Raw genomic sequence first — 25732 nt, forward strand, 5'->3', positions numbered from 1 at the left:
CATGACGAAACGCGAGTCTAGCGTATTAAATTTCAAGCCTGCCATGTTTCCTAAATACAGCAATACATTTTATCTTAGTATCATTTATGAATATAATTCCTATTTTTGTTTTTGTTTCGCTACCCACGAATCGGTTACAATATCTGCAGCTTTCCTGTTTTAGAGCTTTTTTAAATGATTCATTATTATAGAATACGATATGACTGCCAGTTGGAAGCAGAACAAAAATTATCAAATAACAAGAGGGCAAGGCCTCGTACCTTCTCATTCAAAGCTAAAGCAAAACTATAAAGTTTTTTTTTATTTTTGACGACCCAATATAAAAAATCCGTAGCAGTTTGATTGTATGGATTGTCGTTCAGCAACTTTTAACCCTCAGCGTATGGGGGGCCAGGATCAGTTCAATTTTCCCCCTAATAGCATGAGAAGCTAATGTTTCCCCCTTGTAATATAACGTCGCCGCGAAAGTCAGTTCGAAATTTTTGACAAAAAAGAGAATTTGCAACATTGTTTATTTATTTTAGCTGTATCAAACCTTCATAATATTAATGTACATGTGTTATACATTGTATTATACAAGTTTATATTTTATTATTGTCTATTGGTATTAAATTAATAATTAACCAATATTAATCAACAGCATGATTATGCTACATGCCCCTGGCTTCGCAATGGCACAGAAAGAAGGTGTTTATTGGCTTATCGTGAATCCCAGCGAAAACTTTTGGCCGATTTCAAAGAATGAGGGTATTAGTACGGAGAATACACCTATAGAAAGTTTTCAGGTCAAAAGAACGCATGTAAATGTTAACATAAATATCAAATGAAATAACACAACAAAATGCAATTCCAGACGGACTGATGAACATGTATACAGACGGATGGACACATAGACACAGTATAATATGATAGACATATAGACCGACTGGTGGACGTCAGGTATAGCCAGACTGGTGGGCACATGTACACTTACGGTCAAATGAGTTCTTATAGGGGTTATCGACCTTATATGACGAATCTTCTCACGTGCATGTTATATTGAAATATATAATAAATAGATAGAAACTTTATTAGCAAAAATTACCAGCAAGACACGATCAATTGATTTTCAAAGTTCATTATGCCCCCCTCCCCCTTAAATTTCGTCTATATAAAAAGGAGTAGGTCCAGTAAAACCCCTTTTTGGCCCCAAAATATGGCAGTTTTACAAAAATGTTCAAATGTAATCTTTTAGTTATTTATTGGAAAGTAGAATGCTTCTGCTACATAAATATGGGCTGTTTTTGACAATACAATACACATATATCGGGTAGTAGCACCATTTAGTCGTGCTAAATTACTGAAATCCTCACAATTCTAGCTTTTTAGTTAAATTTTAGACGGTTTCCCTGTAAAACGATAGTGGCGCATTCGTGTTCATCCTTAATATTGAAATGTAAGTTGTATTTGATGATAATACATAACATATATAAAGGTTGAGGATGAACACGGATGCGGCCACTTTCATTTTTGACAAAAAAACATCTGAAAAGTGACATTTCCCGGCATATTTAGTCGATTTTTCATGTTTGAGCTTGAATCGGGTCGTTTTTAATTACTAAATCAGTAAAAATCTTTCACATAAACGAATTGAATCAAATAAAATAGACATTAAAGTGTTTAAAAAGTGGTCATAATCTTTCGTCAGATGAAGTTTGAGGCCAAAAGTGGTCCTTACTGGACCTACTCCTTTCTTTCTGTTTCCCTTTCCGTTCCGTTTTCCGTTTCCGCCGTTTAGCAACACCTGTGCACAGGGACCGTTAAACATTGATAAACAAAATTTCAATCTGCTAGCCGAGGCCCTACATGTGCATATACCGGTACGTGTAATGATAATCTGTTAAAATAAAGTACCAATATATACAGTCCGCCAAAAGTAAAGCACCACCTATTTTTACTGCATCGATTTTTTTTCTCGCAATTTAAAAAATCAATTATTTCTAGAAAAAAAAAGAAAATGTTCATGTAGCAATTTTGCTAACATATACCATAAACAAACCACACATATAATTTTTTGTCACTTATAGTTATGTAGGTTAATTTGGTTCTATGCATTTAGATTTTATGTTCATAGAAATTGTGTTAATTACACAAATCAGGAACGGAATTTAAGTTTCATTGTGAAAATTTTCTAGAAATAATCTTTGGTATGTTCGCCAAATCTAATGCCAACATCTGAGTGAATAGCATGGGAAACAACCTCTCTTCCGGAACAGTTGCATAACACGACGTCTGAGACTCGTTACAAGCATTCAAAACTTAAGTTGAGGAAATCTAAGCCATCCATTAACAATTACCACTTTTAAATCGAGAAAATTTTGTGAAGATTGGGCTCTGCGATTGAGATTTCTGCCAATAACATGCATCCACGACATGTTCGATAGGGTTTATGTATGAAAACATGGAAGGCCAAAAGATAGTGGCTTTTAGACTCGGTTACAATCCTTGTCGTGTGTGGTCTAGCGTTCAGAGGCGGATTTAGGGGGGGCAGGAGGCCCGGGGGCCCCCCTTTTTGGGAAAAAATTTGGTTGCTTATATAGGGAATCACTGAAGCGTGACTGGAGCGGGCCCCCTCTTAGGTCAGTCAGTGGGCCCCCACTTATGAAAATTTCTAGATCCGCCACTGGCGTTGGCGTCCGTGTACAAGGGTCGTGACCATTTTGACACAACAGGGGGATTATCAAAATGAAAGACTACAATTAATGTATTTAGGCACTAAATATCTGTATGTCTGTCCGTTTATGTGACCCTGGAGGATATGCATACCCGGCTTACAACGGTATATTTGAAGCAACACCGGAATGTAACACCACCAGGACCGAATGAATTCATTGGGGAAATGTTGTTTTGGTCATAGACCATAATATTTCCCCGTGAAATTCGTATTATGGTGACTATTAAATGATCGAAACATAAACCGACTCTTTTCAGACCAATGAGTGTTTTATCAGCTTCTAATGTTCGAGCATAGATAGTCATATTCTACTATTAAAACCTGCATTTACAGTGCCTGTGTGTTAGGGCATGTCTTTTGAGAGTACAACTTGCTCTTCGGTACGTTGGAGAAACAGTGTATTTGTAAACGCGCAGATGTCCATTAATAAAATCAAATCGGTTGCTTGCCTGCTTTATCGGCGTTCAATCTTTTTGGTCGTAATGAATTTTCTAATCGGATATTTAAGGCAATTCATAACACCAAACATAAATATTTATTTCGCAATAGATTAAAAAAAAATGTTGCCAGTTATATATCGGTGGTGCTTAACTTTTTGCGGACTGTATTATACATAAGTATCGGCAAAACATTTGAAAAATTTGAATAGTAAATATAGGACTACCAAAATGCATTCAAATACATTGTGCTTCAAAAATTATAAAAGATACCGTATTTACCGGGCCAAAGGCGACCACGGTGTGATTGAATAGCGCTGCCAAGTACACGGTAAAATATGTTAAAGTCATAAGAAACCTCAAATAAAAAAAAATAATGCATATGATTTTCATGATAACTCAATGGATAGTTTTCATTATAAAACTTATGTACATATACTTTTTTCTGAAGAAAATTCTTTAATTTATTCATATTTAGAAGAAGTTTACTTTATTTGAATAGCTTCCTTCCAGCAAGCAATTCCCCCGACATGTTTTCCGTATGCAAGGTGACCTCAGTGACGTTACGCACGATATTGCGTCCCAATTGGTAACGTCAAAATTTGACGTTTTACGTCGGTAATCGAGTATACTTTGTTCGTTTTGATTGTATTCATTTTTGATCGATATGGATACTTCAAAGTCTTGAATATGTATGAAATATTTGCTACTGGTAGATACGCAAGCAAATGAACTTTTCGGACTTCTAATTCGGCTTGTGTTGTATTTTTCTTTATATTCATTTTAACTTTTATTTTTTTGCTCTTTTCTTTTTAGTTTCTTTATCTCTTAACAATATTTAATTCTCTTATGAAATTCTTTTGTTCTGTAATTAATATTTTACCTATTTAAAGTATTTATTGACAAATTACCATATGTTTGTTTTTTTTCATTTTAGATAGTTATTAATTTTTTCTATTTGATTATAACTACTTTTATATATTGCAGTTCTTATCGTGGTTTCTATGATTCTATCTATTTTCGAAATTTGTAATTTGGTTATTTTGTTTTGTCCTCTGATCTTAAAACATAAAATCGGACCGTACTTGTTATTTAAAAACAATGAAATATCGTTCATATATCATATGATAATACGAACTGCTTTCAAATTCGATGGCATAAGAGGATGATTGGCCTAATGAGTTCATATAAAGTGATAAAAAGCATGGTAATTTTAAGATACGCTCGTGGCGAGATTTGTTCGACTCCGATCCTAATCGACAGTTATTGCAACTATTTTAACTTAAGGTCGCCTGATGTTCGGCTACTCCTACCTTTAATGACAGGTCAATAAAATACAACAAATGTCGATTATACATGTAGTGGTGTTTAACACCAAAAAAAAGAACAAACTTTTAGAAATAATTTGAAAACACAAAAAATTCATATATGTATATATAGCGTCCCGAATCGAAAACGTTCAAAACGTAAGAAAATTGCTCAGTGGACAAACTTGCAAGACATTTGATTTGTTAAAAAATGAAGTTATTTCGACTTAACAGCTCATCAAAAAGTATGTTATCGTATTGTGGGGTGAGAGCACAATTACGAAAAAGCACTGTTTTATATGCTACAAATTGAATATTTAATAAAATGACGTTGAAACTGACAGTGTTTTTGTAAAAAGCGGCGAAATTCGACATTGGACAATCTTGCAAGACATTTTCCCGAGGCCAATGCGTTTTTATTTGTGGTGCAAGTGCTGTAAAATTCCGGATTTGAAATGGTCTATCTAAGCACATTTGTAGGAATAATTTATAAAAACAAAATTTTATATCATCTGATATTCTAAAAAGCGATAAATTTTGATAACTTAGCATTTTCAGAAACCTGACCATGGCGAGGATTATTCATTTTTGAAAAAATAAATTTTTACCGTTCGATCAACACAAAAAACCGCAATGGCGTCATAAAATATTTTAGACGTTTATCATTCATGCGAATTTTCGCGGATTTTAAACTTTTTATTAGACCTCAAAAAATCCCGCAAAAGTTATTTTGCGAATAATTTGTTACGTCTGACACGCATATTTTTGACTTTTTTGGTAATATTTGTATCATTATTTGAAACTATTTTGAAAAGTTAAAGAATATTTTTAATATTTTTGGAAACAGTAATACCTGCCTCATCTATGGATATAAATTTCATAAAGCTGAACTAGTCAGTTTTCATAGAAAGACTATTTATCAAATTGCTCTGTCGCATTTCACGGCATTGACGCAATAACGTGCTTAACGTCAGTGTGACCCATCTCGTAAAAATCCAGTGACCACAGTACGCATGGATGTCCTTAAAATAAACTACTATCTGAATTCACATGTTAAACACGTGCTCAATTTCCATGCTTTTTTGTTTATTTTTCGTCAATTGTTGACAAACAGGTGACAATCGTTAAACTTCGGCTTCAAAACACGAACTTTAATTACCTGCCATATTGTCACATCAACACTGATCGAATGAAAAAAAATTGACAATTATACTTAATTTAAACGGGAAAAATGATAAATTCGAGCACAGAAGACTAAGTTTATGATGTTTGTATGCATTGGTTCAAGAATTGGAAGAACATTATTTTTCACCGGTCACTAGTTTCCTATGACTTTAATGTACTTTACTATTAGATTGATACTGAAAGAACAAACCGTAAGGGGACGACCATTTGATATTCTGGGGGGGGGGGGGCCAGGAGGATTTTGAAAATAAATAACTCAGCATTGATAATCACAAAAATAAATGGTTTGTTCTGTGGTAGTTTGAAAATAAATAACCTGACTTGCAATGTATTGAAAATAAATAACTTAGCAGGTCTATAGCTTCTTGGGCCTTCAGCGGTATCAAAACCCTTCAAAATTTTTTTGCCTCGCTCCGCTCGGCAAAATATGTTTAACAATACTTTGGAAAAAGGCTAGATAAAACCAAACTAGATTAATAACTTTAATACTATGTATGTATGTTGTATGCAATACATGTATATTGCTTGGGAATATAAATGATTCATTTCGTGAAGAAAATTATAAAATACTTAATCTAATTATACCAATTGTCTTTTATAATATACTTATTACTATGTATTTGTGTTTCGTTAGTCCTGTCTCGCTATGTATTATCTTAGTATATTTGTATATATATTGTCCTCTTGTACACAAGTCATGCAAGTATGTGTCTGAGGTTATGAAATAAATCTTGAATCTTAAAATTTCTGCAGGGGATACTGATCTTTTCTGATTAAATGGTACATAATGACTTGACTATACATGTAGTATTTATAATTAACAAATATTTAAAAAAATGTATGTTTTCGACTATCATAAATATAGTTGTGAAAATGAATAATCAGTCCCTTGCTTTAATGAAAATGAAAAATCTTGCTTCAATAGTGCAGAAAATGAATAATCTGTCCTCTCAGTTTACAAAAATAAATAACCGATCAAAAACAAATCCTCCTGCCCCCCCCCCCCCCCCCCCCCCCCCAGAATATCAAATGGTCGTCCCCTAACTGAACAGCAACAGTCAGCACTGAGTAGTATTAAGATAACATATTGCTCAATAGTTAATGATGTCAATGTTTTTAAAGCATGCTCACATCTTCTGAATGCAAAGTCTAAGTACCTCACAAGTACTCAGTTTTACTGATTCTAAACTGATGACAAAAAACTGAGTCATGTGGAAATCATGCCTTTTGCCGCCGGACTCGAATGCCGACGGCTGTTAACTTGCTTCAGAATAGATTTCATATAGGAATGTTAAAAAAAAGTAGGAACGGCTTCGTTTGTTTTTTTTATTCTTTTGTCACATTTTAATCAGTGTATACAAAATTAGAAATTTAGTATTATTTTTGCAATAGATTCGGAATGCCGCATAGAATACGATCAGAGACATTTATATGTCTCTGATACGATCTACTTAAACTTTGAAAAAAACACTGTTCTAAGTTCTTCTTGTTGATCTCACCTTATGATAGACATACATGATATAGCTAGACAAGAGCTCATTTTTAAAGACCATATGTTGACCTCTACATGTCTTTTTTTCGTTGTTAGATTGTTACGTCCTACCCCTCCCCCTTTTTCCAGCAAATAAAATAAACGATAAAAGGGGTATAACTCTTTGTTACTTAGTAATGATTGCATTGCAATTTTTATTAGAACACGAAATGAAAGTAAAATGTTCACACAGAATATTTATCAGTATATAATGTTATATTTTATTACACTGCTGTTTCTTCTGGCCAATATATGAATAAAAATGTACAATATTCCTGCTGTTTCTTCTATTTAACTGCAAAAAGACACTTCCGGTCTGACGTCATAAATTACTATCCCTTTATGGAAACCAGTCTTCAAAAAGAGTGAAATATTTCCCTTTCTTTGTGTGATTCAAGACATTCTGAAGTCATGTCTTCAGGAGAAACAAATATGGAGACATGTACTTCGTCCGACGAAAGGATAGACATCAAACGGGTACGCATCGAGTCGACTAAATAAGAAAAAACCTGCCTGAATTGTCGCAATTATAGACGCCATTTTTGTGCATGTTTTTTCTATAAGAAACCTGTTTCAGGAAAAAAATCACGATTTTCAGAAGAATATTTACAAATTGTATGGTCAAATTAACATTTTAAATAGATTCTGTTGGTATTGATGTGTAACAAAAGAGAAATGGTTGAAAACTAAATACTCCACCCAATTTTCACTTTGTCATTGTATTCATTCACTGATTCAGGAAACTGTCAAATCAAGATCTACTATGGAGCAAACCAAATTGTGAAGGACTACTTATTTCATCCAATGCATGATTAATTTATGTTGTTAGAAAATGATTGTTTTATTATATTGCTGCATTGCACAGATAAATATATTTGAAATGAGTGTTAAATTTCACATTTTTGTTTGTTGTCATGTTATTCTAGATGCTAGATATAGGTATCAGGAACTTTCGCCCTAATAACATGTTCGCCCAGAGAGTTCGTTCGCCCTACTAAAAAATATTTATTTTCAGGGCATTGAATTTGATTAAACTATTCAGATATTTCTATAGTATACAGGTATATATTCTTGAAATTTATGAAAACAGGGAAATATTTAAAAGTTTATGGCTTGTTTAGGATCGTTAATTGTTCAATGACAAAATAATTCAGATCACTGATTATTGTGATACTTGTCTTTTGATAAATTATTAATAAAAATCAACTGTTTGTTTGATTGATAAAATATTCAGCTTGAAACACAATGATGTACGAACTGTAAATCATGAAACAGATTTACAAGTTCATTTATTGTCGAGCCTTTGACTTTAGTCGAAAAAGCGAGACTAAGTGATCCTACATTCCGGCGGCGGCGGCGTCCACAAATATTCACTCTGTGGTTAAAGTTTTTGAAAATTTAATAACTTTCTTAAACTATACTGGATTTCTACCAAACTTGGACAGAAGCTTTTTTATGATCATAAGATAGTATCCAGAAGTAAATTTTTCAAAAATAAAATTCCATTTTTGGGGAAAGACGGCTTCAAGCCGTCAATCCCCTATGGGATTGACCAGAGTGACACTCCCTCACATCATTCATTTTGTTTTTATACATATTATGGTGTGGAAAACCCCCCAACAAATCTTACTTAGATTGAAGAGAAGGAGACCCAGAAATGAATAGTTTGACTTTAAACACTTTTTTACACATTTCCGTTCTGTTTCTCACGAAATTATCGTATCTTGAAATCTCCTTTACACTATTTACGTTTATTTAACAATCCGGAAAAATTAGTATGACGAGATATTCTAAATATATCCAACCTACATTGTATTTTATAGTGACGTCATTCTTGGAAGAAGCAGGGATATCCATCACCAGTTCACTGGTTATTTAAATCAATCTTAGAGATCGTGCACTAATCACAAATTTGCATTTGTTAAATCTAAACATAATATTGTTTACTGTAGATGATTTAAACATCAACATGCAATACTTTAATTTGTAGGTCAACAACTTTCAAAATAAACAAAGATCGTGGGGTTACATGAGACAGGGGAAAGAAACGATTTTATTACTTTTTCGGGTCTCACTAATTAGAGACAAGAAGCGTCAAAAAGCGACAAGAAGCATCAAAAAGTGACAAGAAGCGTCAAGAAGACTATTTAGCGACAAGAAAAAAATATTCTTATTGTCGCTTTTTGTCGCTAAAATTCTTCTTGTCGCTAATTAGTGAGACCACTTTTTTCTGTACAAATTCTGAGAATCTTCCTCCAATTCAGGAGCACCTCAATTGATGAGTAATTATCCACTAAAATAAAAGTTAATGTATTTAAACACTTCAAATGTGACATTTCATTGGATTAGTAGTCTTCTATTAAAACTAAATTTTTATGTACCTACATAATCATTGTAATGTTAAAAAAATAAATAATAAAAATTTGCATTTTGTAGTTTAAACATATTTATTATTTACAAATATTTCAAAATTATGATTTGGAAACAAGCTTCACACAGTTTACATCACTCATATTGTTTTTTTTTATTAGTACCTGTTTCCCTGTGATGAGAGTTGTAACTCGGAACTTCAACAATGGAAATTTAAAACTGAATAGATTTTTCAGTCCACACTTTCTAAAGAAAAAACTTAAAAATCCAAGAGTACTGTCACAAAAAATGGAAAATGGCACTAGCCTGCAGTTCAGTGGTACACAGTCAAGATTTCAAAAAATATTGTAGTTGTTGTGAAATGACAGAATTCAGTTGAGTTTTCGATAATTAGCTATCAACTTTAATCAAATGTTTAGATTTAGAAGATGCAGATCACTTCCATTGGTCCAAATTGAATTCTAAACTAAGGAAATGAAATTACATAAACAACAATTGATTTCAATATTGTCAACCTTTCTACATGTTCTAGCTGTTCTCTTATATTGATTTTCCTCTGAGTTCAGTATTTTTGTGACTTTACTTTTTTCATTCTTCATATGAAAACTATCAAAAGATAACCCCCCCTTTCCAAAAACATAATAAAATAGAAACAAGGGCCGTCTTTCCCCTCAGAGCTATTCAGCTCTTTGATTTCTGTTTTTTACTTATAAATGGACTTAGTTTTTCTGCGTGGAACATTACATTCACTCTGTGGTTAAAGTTTTTAAAATTTGAATATCTTTCTTAAACTATACTGGAGTTCTACCAAACTTGGACAGAAGCTTGTTTATGATCATAAGATAGTATCCAGAAGTAAAGTTTGCAAAAATAAAATTCCTTTTTTTCTGTTTTTTGCTTATAAATGGACTTAGTTTTTTCTGCGGGGAAACATAACATTCACTCTGTGGTTAAAGTTTTTTAAATTTTAATAACTTTCTTGAACTATCATGGGTTTGTACCAAACTTGGACAGAAGCTTGTTTATGATCATAAGATAGTATCCAGAAGTAAATTTTGTAAAAAAATAAATCCAGTTAACATAAAATACAGTCTGCACTTTAAGTTTTTAAAACATTTATTCGATTCATAAACTATCCTGAAATGTATACCAAACTTGGACAGAAGCATCTTACAATCAAAAGATAGTATCAGTAGGAATATTTTTATTGATTGTTTTCCTCATTTTTGTTGAGCCTGGGAGTTACAGCAAAAGTAGGCAAGACACTGGGTTCCGCGGAACCCTTACGAATTTTATTATTATACTCGGAGACTAGTCTCATACTACATACATTCATGATTGACTGAATACAATTATTTTGTTAACAAAATATCAATAAAGAGAAATACATTGTATACCAGTATTCTACTCTGTAAATCAAAAGGAAAATGACAAAATGATTACGGTAATATAAATATTCTGTCATTTGTTTTACAAACTTCAACTTATTTTGTTCAAATACTTAAAATTATGCGACTGGACAAAAAATAGAAAAAAATAAAAATCTTGGTGAACAGGTAGTATGGCGAACACGAATCAGGGCGAACGGACCCAGATTCCTAGATATACACCTTATCTAAATTAAGTCTAATTTGGCTGCACCATTTCAGAATCATGGCTCTGCTGAGTCCTAAAATAGACTAAAATGTCATTCTTGTCCATTTTTGTCGAGCCTTCGACTTTTGTCGAAAAAGCGAGACTAAGCAATCCTACATTCTGTCGTCGTCGGCATTGGCGGCGTCCACAAATATTCACTCTGTGGTTAAAGTTTTTGAAATTTTAATAACTTTCTTAAACTGTACTGGATTTCTACCAAACTTGGACAAAAGCTTGTTTATGATCATAATATAGTATCCAGAAGTAAATTTTGTAAAAATAAAATTCCATTTTTTCCGTATTTTACTTGTAAATGGACTTAGTTTTTTCTGTGGGGAAACATTACATTCACTCTGTGGTTAAAGTTTTTAGAATTTTAATAACTTTCTTAAACTATCCTTGGTTTGTACCAAACTTTGACAGACGCTTGTTTATGATCATAAGATAGTATCCAGAAGCAAATTTTATGAAAAAATCAATCCATTTTTTCCGTATTTTACTTTTAAATGGACTTAGTTTTTTCTGCAGGGAAACATTACATTCACTCTGTGGTTTAAGTTTTTAGAATTTTAATAACTTTCTTAAACTGTACTGGATTTCTACCAAACTTGGACAGTTGCTTGTTTATGATCATAAGATAGTTTCCAGAGGCAAAATTTATAAAAATAATAAATCCATTTATTCCGTATTTTACCTTTAAATGGACTTAGTTTTTCTGCAGGGAAACATTACATTCACTCTGTGGTAAAAGTTTTTGAAATTTGAAAAACTTTCTTAAACTATCCTGGGTTAATTTGTACCAAACTTGGACAGAAGCTTATTTATGATCATAAGTTAGTAAATTTTGTATAAAGATAACTTCATTTTTTCTGTATTTTACTTTTAAATTGACTTAGATTTTCTTCCAGTTAACATTACATACAGTCTGCAGTTATAGTTTTCAACACATTTATTAGATTCATTAACTGTCCTAGATTTTTACCAAACTTGGGCAAAACCTTCTTACAATCATAGGATAGCATCAAGAGGAATATTTTTATTGATTTTTTGCCTCATTTTTGTTGAGCCTGCGATTTACAGCAAAAGTAGGCGAGACACTGGGTTCCGCGGAACCCTTACAAATTTTTATTACCAAAAGTTCGTTTTCCAACTAGGCACAAAATGTGCACCATAGTAGGGCTCACGGTTAGTTCAGCCATTTTGGATAGGGGGCAGATTTCCTAGTTGAGGTAAAAATGGTGTGAAAAATATGAGAAAACATCATTTAAACAGAGCAGTTGCTTGGAAACATGCATAGGATATCCAATACTTTCATACTATTTCAACCTCTTTCAAAAAAAATCTGCCTCTATCCAATAAGGTTGAATTAACAACTGGTTGTGCTCTCCACAGATGATTATACTTATTGAATATGTAAATCCAAAAGAAACATAACATTTTTTTGCTGACCATATCTCCATTTAACTTTGCACTAAAATTACAATACAGCTGGAGACGAGATGAGTTCCAGTTTCCAAAACAAAGACATTCATAAGTCTTTTACTTTTCCTGTTGTACAATGTATCCCAGAACTCATCTAATTTCTTGTGTATTCAGGTGGAGTTACAATATAAGAGATAACAGATGGAACTCTAAACCTTAAATAAATTGAACTGTTTTAGTGGGTCCTTCAGACTCCTTTGAACTTGACTCACCAGGGTATCAATTGTTAAAGACCCTTGTACATTGACTTTGAAATTGTGAATATATATATATATAATTCATATGTTAAGGAATTGACATTTTTAGAGTCATTTTCTGTGTCAACAGTTAATATAGTTTATTTTATTTTGTAGCCTGAGATGACTCAATTATTAAAGACACAGACTTCAGTTCAACCTGAGCTTTCTGAGGACTATTTAAAGGATAGAGATCCTTGTGTTAAACAATTTGAACACTGGACAGAATATGAACAAGTTACATTTGTTCAGCACTTGTTATCAAGAATGTGTCATTTCCAACATGGACAGATTAATGCATTTCTTAAACCTATGTTACAAAGAGATTTTATTTCTGCATTACCAGGTAAGATGGAAATGGTGTTGACAATCCATGCCATTATTTCAGGTTAAATTGTCAGTTTCAGTCGTAACCAATTATGTCATGTGATGGTTGGTGCTAAACAAAACAAAACCTATAAAAAAGAACAACAAACAAACAAACATCTTTAGTTCTTACATTTTACAGAAATTACCAAAACATTTCGTGCAAGAATCATATTGAATTCTCAAATGACCCAAGGCATAACTTTATTTTTGTCTATATATTATGTACAGAAGCTTCAAATTTGATTAAAACTTTACCACCCCAAAAATTTTAGGATGTAAGATATAGGGATTGCCAGATGCTAATCTACGGTGACAACACATGAGCTATTGTATATATCGGAATGTTCAGAAGGTACATATGCATAAGAGCTGAATAATCCATTCGTGTAAGTACATGATGTAGATGCTCATGGTCTGATTTAATGTCTCACATATACTTTGATTCGATGACAGCATAACAGACTTCAGATTTCTTCTATTTTGAAGAATAAGAGAACAACTGTGTTAGTTAATCTACTTATGGAATCAATGACAATGAGAAAACTATCCACTGTACATGTAAACAGTAACAGGTCATCCTTTGGCCTACAACAATGAACAAAATGCTAAACATATAAGAGTAATAACATGTAAGTCATATACATGTATAAAAATCCCTGGGATGACAAAATGTACAACTATTAAAAAACTTATACCATGCTTACTGCTTATAATTATTAGAACCAAAAATTCACCTAACCTTGAACTTGATTCAGTGTCAGATCATGTACGGTACATGTATGAGCAATCTAGGATTACAACTTGTTGGTCTGTCAAATATTAATAACATTGTAACATTTCAGCAAAAGGTTTAGACCATATAGCAGAGACAATATTATCCTACTTGGATGCCAAATCATTGTGTTCCGCCGAACTTGTATGTAAAGAATGGCATCGTGTTATATCAGAAGGAATGTTGTGGAAAAAATTGATAGAAAGAATGGCACGAACAGATACACTCTGGAGAGGTCTAGCTGAAAGAAGGGGCTGGTAAGTACAAATGTATATGGATGAAATGATATAATGAAACCTTTCATTGTGAGTCTTCATGAAACACAAACATGTCAATTTCACTGTCTTTTTCTAGCTTTGTCAAAAATTATTTCAGAATCAAACCAAAATATTTGTGATAATAGCAGAATGACAAAATTACACTTATAAGTTATGGAGATGTTTGAAATAACTTTACAGGACAACACTGTAGTTGACTGATTGTCATGCATAGATCAATTAAAGCCAATTGGATAATAACTATTATTGATATACTTACAAATTAAAGTAAGGGGCACTGTCAGAAATACAAATTTACTGCATTTAAAGGAAATGACATTTTTAGCTGGTGAGAATATGTTTTCAGGAGCTGGCTATGAAGAAATAGATTGGAATGACTGTTTGTATATAAAATCTATAATATTTCTTGTGACTTTTTTGTAGGATACAGTTCTTGTTTAAGCCTAAACCTGGTGAACCATTAAAAGATCATAAATTTTACAGAAATCTCTACCCACAAATTATAGAAGACATTGATGTAAGTATACAGATATATGTAAATCATTTACTTTTAATTTCACCATATTGATTATTATTCATCTCTCAAGAATAATTAATAGATTAGAAAGGAGTTAATACATTTGTTGAAATAAGAAAAAGAGTTAATTACCTGCCTCTTAAAGTTTAAGTTATCATTTTGAATTATTAAATTAAGAAACTAATAAATTCTGAGTTTTCAAATCAAAAACTTTTTTACCTGGTGGTTCTTGACGAAAAAACTGCTGGTTTTTGCAATTACTTTTATTGCATAATACCATAATTGTGTCATTCATTGCAAAATTTGTCTGACCTTGCACCGCTTTTCCAGAACTCTGAAAAAATGATACGTTTTGCTTTTAAAAATATTTTTTCTATGCTTGTATGAATATTTTTCAATGGTGCAATTAGTTTTGATGGAGAAATATGGTATTGTGCTAGTCTCTTTGTAACATATCTTTTCATGTTTACATTTGATGCAATGTATTTTTTTGTCATGGTTAGGAATTTTAATTATTCATTTCCACCGTCTTAGACAATTTTAATTGATTATCCTATGGGATATATTTCAATGTAATAGCGACATAAAAAATATCAAGGTGATAACAGAAAGGAAACAATTTACAGAAAATGTATATTTTATTTTTTCAGAGAATAGAAACAAATTGGAAGACAGGTCGTCACACATTAAAGCGCATACACTGCCGGAGTGAAACAAGTAAAGGTGTTTATTGTTTACAATATGATGAAACCAGAATTATCAGTGGATTAAGAGATAACACAATTAAGGTAAATAAGTTATCTGTATTATGATGGCATTGATTGTAAAACAAATAATAATAACAATTTGTTTGATAATAAATCAATAGATATATTTTAACACTCTGCACTCTGAACTATTTAATTAGCATTGTTAAATTTTTCAACCTGGCACTATCATCAAATGACATAGTTCAAGGCCTCTTCATTTATTTATGCAATATTTGCAGCAAACTAGTTTAATTTTAAGATTAGGTAGTGCATAAATTATTATGAAAAGGTTATATAATAATACATTAGAATCAATGAAAACATCATTTCCAGGGTTATTTGAAATGTATAACCAAAGCAGAAATCAAATATGTCATATAATGAAGCAATACATGACTGTATATAAGGTGGTTATTATGTTTTTACTGGTAGTGGAAGGGACATTAAGTTTAACGCTTGTCAGTACGCTGTACAAAACGTCACTTTTATCATTCTTCAGCTGTGTCTCTTTTTTTTCGGTTGTGATATTGGAACATTTAAAACTGAATGAAGAATTAACTGTAATTACTTATTTTACAGTTATGGGATCGTAACACATTAGAATGTGTACAAGTATTGACGGGTCACACTGGTTCTGTCTTGTGCCTACAGTACGATGATAATATAATAATATCAGGCTCTAGTGATTCAACTGTTAGGTAAGTGTTATTACAATTGCAATGTCCCTAGTTGGAAAGAACATTATTCATTTGAATTTGATTTCTAAATGGAAGGATCATACTGATCATATTAATAGCAAAAAATAAAACTGATGTCCAAAAAAATAAACAGTTGAATGAGAAAAAACACATTTTAATCAATTGAAAAAATCTTAATAAGTTATCTACATGTATGATTTATGTCCTAGAACTAATCTTTTACACAATGGGAAATTATTATTACATATACTTTTCTGTGAGAAGATGATCAACTCTATTTTTCACCTTTGTAAATGGGGGGGGGGGGACATGTTAACAGGTGAATGAATATTTGTATCGCTCATTTGTATAATTTAATATTTTCTCATTGTTTATTTTACAGAGTGTGGGATGTAAGAACTGGAGAGATGACAAACACACTTATTCATCATTGTGAAGCTGTATTACATTTAAGGTTCTGTGATGGCATCATGGTTACATGTTCAAAAGTAGGTCATCTTAAAATGAGTCTTTTTAGTATTGTCAACATGGAAATCTAAAACATATTTTTGTTGTATAGTTTCCTCTGTTTTACTGAAAGTTTGCTACTTTCTTTCTCTCTACATGTATGAATTGCTGTTCTAGATCAGTGTACTCCTACATAGTGGGATGGCTAATGCACTAAAAACAAATATACACCCGCACCCACTAAAAACTCATATTAACACACAAAGGCATGTGCCACTAATCCACCAATTCATGCATTCATATATATAGCGGTAACAGCTACAGCCTACAAGCAGGGTATATACGATAACAGGTACAGCCTACAAGCAGGAAGAGAAAGTCATACTGACACATCCAGTTTCCTTGTATTAACAAATGTTATTTTTGAATGATTTTAAAGAAGTAATTGTCAAATGAAAATATTCTATTTTTACATCTTATTTCAATTAGTGTAAAATCATTGTTTTTGTTTGAGAAAAAAAAATAATTTAAGCTTTTGCCATTAGAAAACCTGCATAATTAGGAATAATAAGTAATATAAAAAAAAAAAGGATTTCTATGATGGAAAGTTGTCATCTACTGACATTTAGTTTATCTTGGTTTCAGGACAGATCAATAGCTGTTTGGGACATGCAGTCACCATCAGAAATAAACCTGAGAAGAGTGTTAGTAGGACATCGGGCAGCAGTAAATGTTGTAGATTTTGATGAGAAATATATTGTCTCTGCTTCAGGGGACAGAACAATCAAGGTAGGATATACTGTACTGTATCTAAAGACAATGACAAAAATATAGATTTCCAACTCAGTTTTGTCATAAGTAGGACCTTGAAGTCTTGTTTATGATGAGAATATCTAAATTTAAGAATTGGAGTAAATAATGTTAATGTGGATTGGTAAACTGAACACAATTCAATTTAAACAACAAAAGATCTATTGCAACATTTTATTCTTAAAAAAATGGAAAATAAAAAAATATATGTACTGGAGGTTATCATGTGTACATTTTTATACATGTAAAAAGTATATGCATAGATCATGTACTACAATGGCTTGCAACGAAGTTCAAACCCTTATCCTTTAAATCTGTTGTCATTGACCTAAGTTTGTACACACATCTCAGATATTGATAATCATATTGATATATGCTTGATACAGAAGTTGGCAGTTGAATAGATACAGTAAAGTACAACTGATCTGACAATGTATTTACTATATTATTAATAGGTATGGAGCACATCATCTTGTGAGTTTGTTAGGACATTAAATGGTCACAAACGAGGTATTGCCTGTTTACAGTACAGAGATAGACTTGTTGTCAGTGGCAGTTCAGACAATACAATCAGGTAAAGTCAATAGTTTCCCTTTTGTACATCAACTCTGCTTTATCAGGGATTCTGTACAAAATTAAGTATTATTGACATTGGCATTTAGTGGTAATTTAAGATAAGTTGATGCTTCCTTTACCTTTCCAACAGGTTTTGTGATGAAGTTGTATGACACGCTAACTCAAAAGGAATTGAGCAAACCATGGATCAATACTATGCTAAAAGTGACCTAAGAAACACCTGGTGGATTTTAGATTTTAAATTATTTATTTTTGATTGGCACTGGCTAAAGTATGACATAATAAAAGGAGAATTAAAAATAATGCTACTCAGATGCATAGATATTTCCTAGTATTTATTGAGATAGTTGTCTGATCGATTCCATATCTGGTATTGTCAGAAACATTTTACGTCATTCATTTTTCATTTACACTCATTAAAGCTGTAGAAAGATATTTTAATATCACTTTAACAGATATGTTAACATACAATTTGTAGTTAGATTTGATAAAAAGTCATGGCTAGGATTCACAATATATTCTGGTCAACAAATATGAATTATCAGTATGGGGATATCAGATTTTAAATCAGTTTCTTTGTTACATACTGTATATTGCATTGTTTGTATTTCATGCTGTTTGATTATTTTCAGGTTGTGGGACATTGAATGTGGTGCTTGTCTACGTGTATTAGAAGGACATGAAGAATTAGTTAGATGTATAAGATTTGATAATAAACGTATTGTCAGTGGTGCCTATGATGGGTTTGTATAAATTAGTTTTGTAAATCTTCATCGGACAATTACCATAAGAAAAGAGTTTAGGAGAAATTCTCATTAAATGTTAAATGACATTTGAACAGTATCAAACTTTTTTTTACTTCTGTAATTCTACAATTTATTGATGTGAGAATTAAGGCAAGATTGTTCATAGGGACAATTGGTGAAAATTTCTGAGGAAGAAACACGACAAGGAATTTAATTACATAATTTTTTTAAATATTAAGTAAATGTATGAAATTTCAAAAGCAATGCATATACTTTTAACTTGAATTTTAGGTCTGAGATTATTTGCACTCATTACATGTTTAATAAAAACAACAATATTTTGCAGAAAAATCAAAGTATGGGATCTTGCAGCTGCCTTGGATCCCCGAGCTCCAGCAGGAACTCTCTGTCTCAGAACACTTGTGGTAAGATATGTCAGCTATAGGAATTTAGTGTTACATAGTCTGTTTATTGTAAGGGCTCTCAGAACACTTGTGGTAAGATATGTCAGATAAAGGAATTTAGTGTTACATAGTCTGTTTATTGTAAGGGCTCTCAGAACACTTGTGGTAAGATATGTCAGATAAAGGAATTTAGTGTTACATAGTCTGTTTATTGTTAGGGCTTGAAAGTTAAATTTTCTACAGTAAAGGTATATAAACATTGTCTAAAATAGGGATACATTTTGTTTATTTTTCAATGTTCTTTAGTAAAACTTATAGCTCTGAAGATTGTCTTATGCTATTTAAACAAAAGCAAGTTGTAGACTTGGGCATGATGTTTCATATTTTAAATCAGATCAAAAAGATTAACAGGAGGACAGATCTGTTGAATTGATAACATTAATGAGTTTCTATTTTGTTATACTGTACAATAAGTCATGATTGACTGATTCTAACTATTGCACTTGTTTGTTGCATGATCAGAAACAAAAGCACCAAATCTTTTATTACAAATTTTATAAAGGTGCTTAAATGGTATAACAATATCCCCTTAGCCTTTAACATATCTGTATTAACTTTGAAAAAAACAGAGTTGAAGTCTTGTTCCTTGAGCAAGATGAAAACATTGGAAAAATTTCAGAAAGAAATAGTATCAGTTTCAGAAAAGTTTAAACATTTTATTTGAAATTAACGTACTGTCTTTGTCATTTCAGGAACATTCAGGGAGAGTATTTCGTCTGCAGTTTGATGAATTCCAAATAGTGAGCAGTTCACACGACGACACAATATTAATTTGGGACTTTTTAAATGTAGAACCACCAGAAGGCACCTCTCGATCACCTGTACGGACCTATACTTATGTGTCAAAGTAGCTGTGATAGTGTGTAACAGATCTGAAAGCTCAATAAGTGTACATTGTGGACCAATAGCTTGAGTGAATGATGATGGCAGTATAATGGCAATATATGTATACTTGTCTGCCAGTTGTTAGGATCATGGCAATATACATTGTATGTATACTTGTCTGCCAGTTGTTAATATCATGGCAATATATACATTGTATGTATACTTGTCAGACAGACACTTGACCAGTATCATCTTATTTCTGTACCACTTCTTCAGCTGCTGTTCATAGCTCTGTCAAAACAACTTTTGCTTGTGCTGAGTTAAACTCTGTAATCAGGGATATTTATATCTCTGATTAGTCAATCTTTTATTTATATTAAATACAGAGATCAATTTCTAGAATAAATTGGCCTATGTCATCTGTAGGAACCATCAATAACTATTTTGACTGAATCTGCTTACTATGTTTTTGAACATATTGAATATTTCGGTAAAATAACTAGGTTTTGTCTTGGGCTATTCCAAGTTGTATTGAGATTATTCCATCATGGATGAAGGTTGCTTTCACATCATTTGAATTTTCAGTTATGACATCTTTGACAGTTTATAATGGTCTTTTGCCTTGTTGTCATCTTCAATGTACTGATAGCAACTTTGTTTTATATTGATAAGTTGCTGTCTGTATTCTTCAATAAAATGATTGAGTGAAATTATTAATAAGGATACAAACTTGCTAACTGTTTTATTGAGATATTTGGAGCTTAGTAGAAATATTTTAGTATATCTGTGTGTCTTGATTGTAAGGAAGGATAGAAATTGTTGTCTAAAATCAGGTTTTGTGACATTGAAGTATTTAAGATCATGGTGATAATATTGCTATGAATTTAAAACTGTTTTAGTAAAAATATACACGTGGCTACAAGTTCTACTATTTTTGCTTTCTTTTTGTGAAGGCCATCAAAGATAAATGATAAATGGATCATACAATTTTGCTTGTATCACTTTAGTGGACGTGTTATATGTTATTTAATTATGATTCAAGAGATGTGAATATTCACTTTTGACCAACTATCATATAATGGCTATTGTAATCACCCTGTCATTAGCCTCAGGTTGTTTGCTTTAGCTTCAAGTTAAGAAATATTTGATTGCTGGTTTTTTTTCCATTGTATGATTGATAAACAGAGCATTAGTATTTTGTATGCTTCAGTTGTTGATTGGCATGTTAATGAAAAATATAACATGTTAAATTGATTTGTTTTGGGATATTTTTACATTGGTCAAAACCAAACTTACTGATAAGGTGCAATTATTAAAACCAGCTCTTAAAACCCTTTGGTAATAAAACATGTTCTACCCAAATTGTTTAAGAGCTCAGATTACAATAGTATAAAACACCTTATCGCTCTTTTCTGCATTTACTGGACATCACAGACTGAAAAAATGTACTCTTAAGAGAAAATATCTTGCATCAAAAAGCAAAATTGTTTGTTGTATGATGTCAGTTGTTTTATTGTTGCAAAATCTTGGGTCTATTGTAGCGATAAGGTATTTTATGATAAAAATAAATAGTACTACTTTGTGTGTTGTAATTTTATGATTGGACTATGTACAATTGAAAAAAATGTATGTGAGACGGGTATGTTTATATCTAGGCATGTCTGACATATGTTTCATTTAAATGAACTAGGCAACTGAGAATTTTCTAATTACACTGATGTCTTCTTATGATGTTACATTCTTTCAAATTAGTAGAAAAATTGTTAAACTCAAGTATGTGAGATAAAAATTACATTGATAAAGTCATACAAAGCCTTTCAATACCAACAAAAATGAAGAATTTACTCCAAGCCTTTTTATACCAAGAAAAAACAAAGGATTCTCTTATTTCAACTCAAGTCTTTCTTATTTATGAATGTGTAACAAGATTTTTAACGTATAAATGTACTTAAATGTTTTTAAAATATTGTTATTTTTTGTGTATGAATGATATGTAAAAATGCACATGAAGTGCTGTGTATATGTTTAGTTTTGTGTTAGGAGGAATGATTAATTAACAAATATTCCAGTTTGAATTCATTGTATGCCTTTCCATTTTAGATGTGTGGTTTTGTTACTATTGGTTATATCGTCCAAATATCATCTTCCAACATAATCATCAGTTTAAACAGGGGTTATAATTTTCTACCAAACTCAGCTAGCTTAAAGGGCTAGGCGTGGTTTAAATCACTACTGGAAAAACTATAATGTTAAGCCTTTTATAACAAAATTTTCACTACATTTAACACATAGATATGCCAAAATGATTTCAGAGTTAAGTGTTTATTTTCTAAGAAACTATGTTTGGTATCTAAATTCTTTAAATCCTAAATTTGCACATGTATTTCAACACAATTTATTTTTGTTCACCAATTATTTTTAATGGATAAGATTTGAAATTGAAATAGCAATTTAATAATATTTTTTTGTTTGATAGCCATCATACTATAAATAGCTAAATAGAATAAAATAGTAGCTCATTGTAAAAAGTCACTTAATCTAAACTATATTAAAACTTGACGAGATAGCCTTAGAAACAATTGGAAATTTATTACAGCATTTTTTCTGTAATTTCTTGAAATCTTTAAAACATGGCCACCAATCACAGAGTGTTAGTCTAGTCCTTTTTTGTTCCCAACTGACCTGTCAAGGATTTCTTATAAACAGCTAGCCCTATTTTTCAAACTGCAAAAGCTTCATATTTTGGCGAGGCAATTTTCAACCGTTGTATAAAATTCTACTGTCTAAAGACATGGTTCAATTTAAAGTGAACAATTTTATTAATAGCTAATTTTTGTGCATAGACTTGACAAGTCTAAACTATCATCACGCTTATTGAGAGTACAGTATTGACTTTATAGTAACCTACATTAATGTCCCTAATAAATACAAAAGTATTCATTAAGTAACATGCCTTTAATGTATAATCAAAGTTGCTGTTGGGATTGCAGAAACCAATCCAAATAGATTCATGAGTATTAATAACAAATAACACCAATCAGCTTTTCAAACAAAATTTTGTAAAAACTTCAATATAGAAACCGCTTATCCAAAACAAACAAAATTCATTTGGATGAAGTACTAGTATACTGAAATAGTCAATAATTCTGTCCATTAATTTTGGTTTCAAATAAAATTTGTTTATTTATGACACAATTCATGAAGAAGTTTATCAGCTACATTTATTAATGGGGGGAGGGGGGATATTCCATTCCTATGAAATTAGAAAAATCACCCATGAAATCGATATCATTTCGTCTTTTTCTTCTTAAAATCATAGGTTTTTGTGATCTTTGTGTTATGTAATTTTGTGGAAATTTTGTTTGTATTAATTTATATGGGGGAGACCTTTGGCAGCAATGCAGTGTCATTTTCATTGTGTGTTGGATCTCACATCATCACTTTTCCCCAGGAGAATAAAATCTTAAAATAATGTCATGAAAGTGAACAAGTTATCTACTTTTATTCAAAATTTGAAAAAAATAATATGAGTTTTATTTGATACTCTCTTGTATTCTTTTGATTTTTTACAAAAACTATATTGACCTTTCCAGTAATTTTTTTAAGGTAGTGTATAAATACACGATCGGAATATTTAATAAATTGTATTATATGGTATTGTCACTATATATTTAGTACACTTGTTTTATTTATTTTCATGAAAATTTTGGCATTGTCATAGTGCTTATGTTGTATGTTTCTCTCATAATATAAAACAATTAAATTGTTATAAAATGGTGTGTGTTTTGTATTTTGCTGGTTTATGGAAGAAACTTTAAATATGGCTATTATGCTTAATAGCCAATTAATTAAAACTGATTAACACTACGTAACCAATATCTTAAGTATAATGAAAGGAGAAGTTGAATGGATTTCATTGAGAGAACAATCTAATTTAAAAACACCAAAACACATCTATATACCGTCTTAAAATAGCAGGCAAGCTTCTATACCGTAAATTACTATGAATTACCCTCAGTCTAAAGAGTTGTAAATAAATTCTTCAAGCATTCCCATTTGTGAAAACAAGAAAAAAACTAAATTAAATAGAGTCATTTGAATCCCTGAAATGTCATTGAAATTAGTGAAAATGATGCAAGTCTTGGAATAAAATTGAGAATTGACATTATGTTAAAGAGCAAATAACAACTGAAGGCCACCAATGGATCTACAACACAACGAGAAAATTCCACACCTGGAGGTGGTCCTCAACTGGCCCTGTAATAAATATTTGTTAAGTGAAAATGGACATACTAAACTCCAAAACACATAAATGAAAATTTAAAAAACATACAAGACTAACCTTGACTTTGGACAGGTGCAAAAATGTGGTGGGGTTAAACATGTTTTGTGAGCTCTTAACTATCCCCCTATACCTTAGCAAATGAAGAAAAAACAAATACACAGCAACACGCAGTAAATCTCAGTTTAAAAGAAGGCGGAATAGGTAACAAAAGAAACTTAGCAAAATGGCAATGATACATTAATTAATACTAATAGCAGTTACTGACATGCAAGATCCAGACCTAAGTTATATGAAAATCAAGCACAATCATAGAATATATGACTAAAACATTCTGTATCATGCCAACAACTGGTTTAAGAATAAAAGTGTTTATTTTGGATGCAAAGACTTAATGAGTGAATCAATATTTATACCAACATTTGCAATCTTTACAGACTTCACAAAACATTCTTTCTGACTTGTTTAAGCTCTCACATAGAAAATTCTTGCCAGTCAAAAATCAACAAATTCAAGGATGTATTTCTCCCCTTTCCCAAAAAAATATTAATTTTTAAAAGTTGCATTGTTAACAATCTTACATGAACACCTCAGTGGCAGATCCACATATTCAAAATTTGTTTATAAGAGGGGGCCAGTGGCGGATCAAGAACTTTTGATTAGAGGGGGAGGGTCTCTGACTGACCTTAGGGGGTCCAGCCCCAGTCGTGCTTCAGTGATTCCCTATATAATTGAACAAATTTTCCCACAAAAGGGAGTGGGGTGGGGTTGGTGGTGCTCCCTTGATCCGCCTATGGACCCATGCTTCAGTGATTCCCTATATAATCAACCAGATTTCCCCACAAAACCAGGGTCTTTGCCTCCCCAATCTGCCTCTGCAAAGTGTCAGATTTTTTATCAATTTATATCAGCAATGTCTTGAAAATTAAAAAAATCTGCCAATTCATTTTTTTTAAAACTGGTATAAAAACTGTTTTTAAAAAGGGCTGAACCTTTAATGTTGTTTTTTCATTAAATTAATATCGTGACAAAATTTCAATTTTGTTTTAATGGAATCTGAAGAATGTTGTCTGGTGTACGATATCCTCTTCAGAAGTAAAATACCAGTATATCTAAGGAATTATGTATCGTGTATATCATATCGAGTAAAATGCCAGTATATCTGAGGAATGTTGTCTTGTGTATATCCTCTACAGAAGTAAAATACCAGTTTATCCAAGGAATGTTGTTTTGTGTATATCCTCTATACAAGTTATATGCCAGTATATCTGAGCATGGAAGTAATATGGGAAGGAATAACATC

General features: G+C 31.6%; 1 protein-coding gene across 1 annotated transcript; it reads left to right on the forward strand.

Moving 5' to 3' along the window:
- Positions 1–7468: 7468 nt before the first annotated feature.
- Positions 7469–23924, forward strand: LOC134715823 (F-box/WD repeat-containing protein 1A-like). The gene is made up of 12 exons (XM_063578306.1): positions 7469–7650; positions 13014–13242; positions 14108–14294; positions 14739–14832; positions 15483–15620; positions 16161–16279; positions 16662–16767; positions 17372–17515; positions 17992–18110; positions 18745–18855; positions 19205–19283; positions 20015–23924. Exons 1-12 carry the CDS (start codon positions 7585–7587, stop codon positions 20171–20173), a joined length of 1551 nt encoding a protein of 516 aa, XP_063434376.1. The 5' UTR covers positions 7469–7584; the 3' UTR covers positions 20174–23924.
- The last annotated feature ends 1808 nt before the right edge of the window (positions 23925–25732 follow it).

Source organism: Mytilus trossulus, chromosome 4 (assembly GCF_036588685.1).
Source record: "Mytilus trossulus isolate FHL-02 chromosome 4, PNRI_Mtr1.1.1.hap1, whole genome shotgun sequence".
Taxonomy (NCBI): Eukaryota; Metazoa; Mollusca; class Bivalvia; order Mytilida; family Mytilidae; genus Mytilus; species Mytilus trossulus.